General features: G+C 48.7%; 1 protein-coding gene across 1 annotated transcript; it reads right to left on the bottom strand.

The window, feature by feature from the left end:
• Window positions 1-1,114: 1,114 nt before the first annotated feature.
• Window positions 1,115-4,370, bottom strand: LOC124100506 (SH3 domain-containing protein 19-like). Its single transcript, XM_058583046.1, is given in 1 exon segment — window positions 1,115-4,370. A coding segment is annotated over 1 exon segment (2,232 nt). The 5' UTR covers window positions 3,582-4,370; the 3' UTR covers window positions 1,115-1,349.
• Window positions 4,371-4,665: the final 295 nt, after the last annotated feature.

The raw sequence follows: 4,665 nt of genomic DNA, 5'->3' as shown, positions 1-4,665 counted from the left end.
TTGGCATTCAGGTCAAGTGCAATCACTGGCTGCCCAGCTTTTAGGCAATGGGAGAAAACAACAGAGGCTCAAAAGTGGTCCAGCATATAAAATTCTTCTCAAAAACAGAAGAAAGTCATGAACATTGTTGTGAAAATGTTTTACATTTTCAAGAAATTCTATTCTACTGATGTGTTTGGAAGATTGTCTTCAACCTATTTGGCTTTAGCCCATCAGCTGTAACTGATTCAGTCATGTGAAGAACCACTTTTATCTTAAGCTTTGCAATGTATAACATTGGATGAAAGGAAAGTGGTTTTTTTATTTACTCTAATAATTGTGCTGATAAGAGCTGGTGGGGGCGTGGCTGGTGGAAAGTACCAGCCTTCAGTTCTCTTAAATTATTTTTCATTCTGATTATATTGCGAATAAATGAGTGGTGGGGGTTGGCACTCTTTTTCATCTTAACAGTTGCTCTGCATTCAAAGATGCTCTATGTGATTCATAATGTCCTACCATAACAAGACGCAGCTTTTATATATTACTGGGGTAATGCAAAGAAAATGAATTTTCCTTTGGGTACCAGTAATTGTCAAAGGAATGATTGAAGATTCAGAGAATGTGCTTTATAATAACCCTGTTAACGTAAAGCATAGACTGAGCAAAGAAAAACCATGGCATGTGTGTGGAAGAGTCAGCTGCATTAGCAAGGCATCTTGGGGATGGTTTTGGCTTTTTTGACTAAGATACATCCAATTTTGACCCCCTTCAGCTCCTTGGACCAAGAGGAAACAGTTACATAGGAGCATTTGCTGAGTGTGAGCTGACTTTGCCATGTGCTTAGAAATGCTCCAACTAGTTAATAAACTCTCTCTCTCTGCCCTGGTACTAAGGCTAATGTGCTCAGGCTGTTAGAAATAATTTGAATATCAAAAATGAAATTGAGATTACCAACCATGTCCTGATAGTTACAGCATATAGAATGTCAAACGTCCTCTTTTTAAACTAAAGTAAAAATGAAGAAGCATGGTTAATTCATTTGTGCTGATTAAAACACACCGCCAAGTACAACTTGGGTTTGCAGCCACTCCATGAGGCTGAGTCACAGACACTCTCCCTGGGGGAAGGGGGGGACATGTGTATCTGCCTTGCTAATCCCTCCAGGTGTCTTCCTAGCCCATGTGCACACTCCCACTGTGAAGGAAAGCTAGCTACAAAATCTAGAAGTTTTCTGCTTTCAGAAAATTCTAGTGTATCGTGTACACCTCAGGTATTTCTCTTTCTGCTTAAAAAAATAGTGCAAAAACATCTGATAGTCAAAATGATAGTTCAAGCAAGTTTTCGTGCCAGGGAACAGTGGAGCTTCACCTTTAGCTGACTTGTAGAATGTGAACATAGTTTTTGGGAAATATTCCAGATTTTCCCATTAGTTCTCCACTCATCCAGTCGTCATCTACAGATTCCAGCTCTGTTATTATATCCCCAGCCTTGAAGGAGAGCTCGTCTTCATTCTCCCCCTGGAAATCATACAAGGCTTTGGCCTTTCTCCCCTTCAGTGATATGGCAGACATACTTTTTGCCTCAGCTGGACAGGGCTGCACAAAAACTGCTGGGAAGATCCCCTGTCTGTCGTTCAGTCTGCCCCGATACCAGTCGGAGTCCAGACGCTTGAGGATCAGGATCCGGTCCCCCCTCTTGAAGGATAAGTCCTCACTGGTTTCTGCTGTAAAACTGTGGAGAGCTCTGCACCATTCTCCAGAAAGGCTGTTGTCCTGAGAATGTGAGCCAGAATCTTCTTTTTTGGTCTTTGGTGGTATCTTTGTTCTTAAAACATTTGCACCAGAGGTGGAATAATCCTCAACAAGTTCCACGAAGTTAAGGGGGAAGATCCCAGTTCTGTCTTGAAGCTCTCCTCTTGCCCATTCCTCATTCATGTACTCTTTAAGAATAATCATTTCTCCCTCTGAGAAACTTAACTCATCCTTCTGGTCTCCAATATATTCAAACCGAGCAACACATCTTGTATTTTTAACACAATGAGATGAAACAGATTCTCTTTTCCCATTTTCTCCTTTTGAAATATCAACGATTACTTTGACATAGTTGGCAGGAAATACGCCAGTCTGGCTTCTGCATTTCCCTCTGTACCAATCTGTGTCTATTTTTTCAAGAAGATAAACAATTTCTCCAGATGTGAGATTCAAATCGTCATCTTGCTCTGCTGCAAAATCATGAAGAACAACAGCGTGAGGAGCACTACTGTCCACAGGTTTCTGAGCAGGGCTTGGATCCTTATGAGAGAGTTCTCCAGGGTTTTGTGGGACAATGTCTTCATTGGCAATTCCATGAGGCACAGACAGCATGTATTTTCTGTACAGAGGATGTCCTGGTTTGGGACGAGCGGGTAGCACCGGATCTTGACTTTTAAAGATATGACTCTTGGCTTTTGAGAGCCCAGATGCCAAGTGACTTTGTTTTTTCTGAAGATCCATGTCAGAAGAGGACCGACTAAAAGGCAGTTTTTTATTTGATGTTCGGGTTGCAGGAAGTTTTGGAGGAGGTGGCCTCTCGGGGGCTCCTTTGGGAGGAGGCCGTCTAGCTGGAGTAGGTTTTTTATTAATGGGTCTTGGTGGCAACCTTGGGGGTCCTCACACAAAACCTCCGGTCTCACCAGCTTGGTTGGATTCCAAGTTTCTAGATCTGTCAGTATTACTGGGCTTTCCAGGTACTGTGCTGTACGTGTTTCCAATAGGTTTTTCAGCTGGGAGTGGAGGTGGGCTTTGCGGATCCTCATGTAAACATTTTCCTGGTTTGGCTGGAATTCGAATTACAGTGGGCTTCCTGGCGGCTGCTGGTTGAATTGCTCTTTCTTTTGTTGGTTCAGTTTTTGTGGGGAGCTGAAAGGGATCTAGAAGCAGCTCTGAACTGAGGGATTCTTCAGCCAGGCTCCCAGGGGAGGTGGGCAAAACATCATCATCAAAGCTGATGAGGTCAGTGTCCCCCAGGGACTTGCTTTGCAGAGCTGGAACTGGGGGGTTGGCCGCGGGCCCTTCTCCCAGTGACCTGAATGCTTTGGCTTGTGATGCCACTGAGAGCCGGGGAGGAACAGGGGCTGATTTCGTTGGAGCCGAAGGGCAGCTGGGGTTTTCTGAGGAAACCGATTTCTTCGTGGGCAAGGGCCGAGGGGCAGGAGTGGGGACTTTCTTCCCAGCATCAGGGCTGTCGGCCATGGGCCCTCCTCCCGGAATCTCGTGGTTAGCACTTCGGGTAAGGCCAGGAGTTGGTTTCTTTGACAATTCGGGTTTGGTTACTGGCACACTGCCTGGTTATGGAGGTGAAGAGAACGGGGTGAGCCCTTCCCTGGAGGTCACTTTGAGTCTGTTTTCAGCCCAAGCGTCCCATTCTCCAGAAGCTCTGTTAGCGGCTGGTTTGGGAGCCACAGAAGGTTTCCCTGAGGAAACAGCAGGCTTTGGGGGCAGTGTGCGGGGGATGATCTCTGGTTTCTTGGGCGGTCCCGGGGTTTCTGCGTTTGTCTGACCCTCAAATGCTTTGATCCTTGAAACAATGCTATTTTGGCTTTGCTCTGAGTTCATCGTGTCCATCCTTGGCAGACTTTCTAAGTTGCTGGTATTGTCCAACAGACACTGGGGCCAGCCTGGGGATGGCTCCTCTTCTGGGACCGCTGGGCTGATTTTCTGGGCAGTTTTAGCTACTGGTCTGAGGTTGCTTTTCCATCTTGGTTTTGGCACTGGACATCTTGGAGCACTGGGGTTTTCTGGACAACTTGCTTCTTCAGAAACATCAAAGACTATTAAAGGAGCCACACTGGTGGGGACATCGCCGGGTGAGGCTGCTGGAGAAGGCTGAAGAGGCTTGAGAGGCTCCGGCAGTGTTTGAGGCAGATTGCTGTCTATATCTTCTGAAAAGTCAGTCTGAGTTGCAGAAGTGATAGTGTGCCTTGGAGTGGCAGCAGCATTATTATTATTTGTAGTGTTAACTTGAACTTGGTTGATTTCTTTTATGACTTGTTCATAAGAAGGCGGGAGCTCAGCAGAAACCAGCTCATTCGGCCTCCACGGGCCGGGGGCAGGAGTTGGAGGAAATCCCAGTCCTGGAGGTGGGGCTCCTGGAAACCAGGAGGCTGGCCTCAGAGGCTCAGCTGCCACAATGGTGATCTCTGGGCGCCTCCTAGCTCGATGAAGTTCACTCTGAATAGAAGTCCGAGAAGATCTCTTGATTACGGCTCTAATGGATGACAAGGGTCCTTGGCTGGCAGAACGGTGCTCTGGTTTATTTCGTTCGTTGCTATCTGCGGCCAGGTGGCCCGAGAGCGCACGGCCCCGGGCGCAGCGCGTGCCCCCAACCTCGCGGCGCTCGCGCAGCTCTTACTCCTTGTCCTCCCGCCGCCGGCACTCAGCCATGGGCGAGACGCGCGCAGCCGGGGACGGCGGGCGAGAAGCGGCCCCGGCGCCCGGTCCGCTGGCACCAGGTGCCCCTGGCCGGCGCCCTCTGGGTAGGAAAGCGGCCCCCGGAGAGGAGGTGGGGGCGGCGGCTGAAGGAACCGCCACCTCTGCGAACTCCACCTGCAGCCGGAGGGGGAGCTGCCAGGCGCGGGCCGAGCCGAGTTCCCCGCCTCCTCGCCGCACACCGGCGGCCTCCTCCCTCCTGCTCCCACTCGCGTACAAT

The sequence above is a fragment of the Marmota monax genome, unplaced genomic scaffold, assembly GCF_021218885.2.
Source record: "Marmota monax isolate L192 unplaced genomic scaffold, Marmota_monax_Labrador192_F-V1.1 WCK01_AAM20220418_F8-fsc02406, whole genome shotgun sequence".
Lineage (NCBI taxonomy): Eukaryota > Metazoa > Chordata > Mammalia > Rodentia > Sciuridae > Marmota > Marmota monax.
Note: the sequence above shows the minus strand (reverse complement) of the source record. Positions and strands in the feature narration are given on the sequence as shown.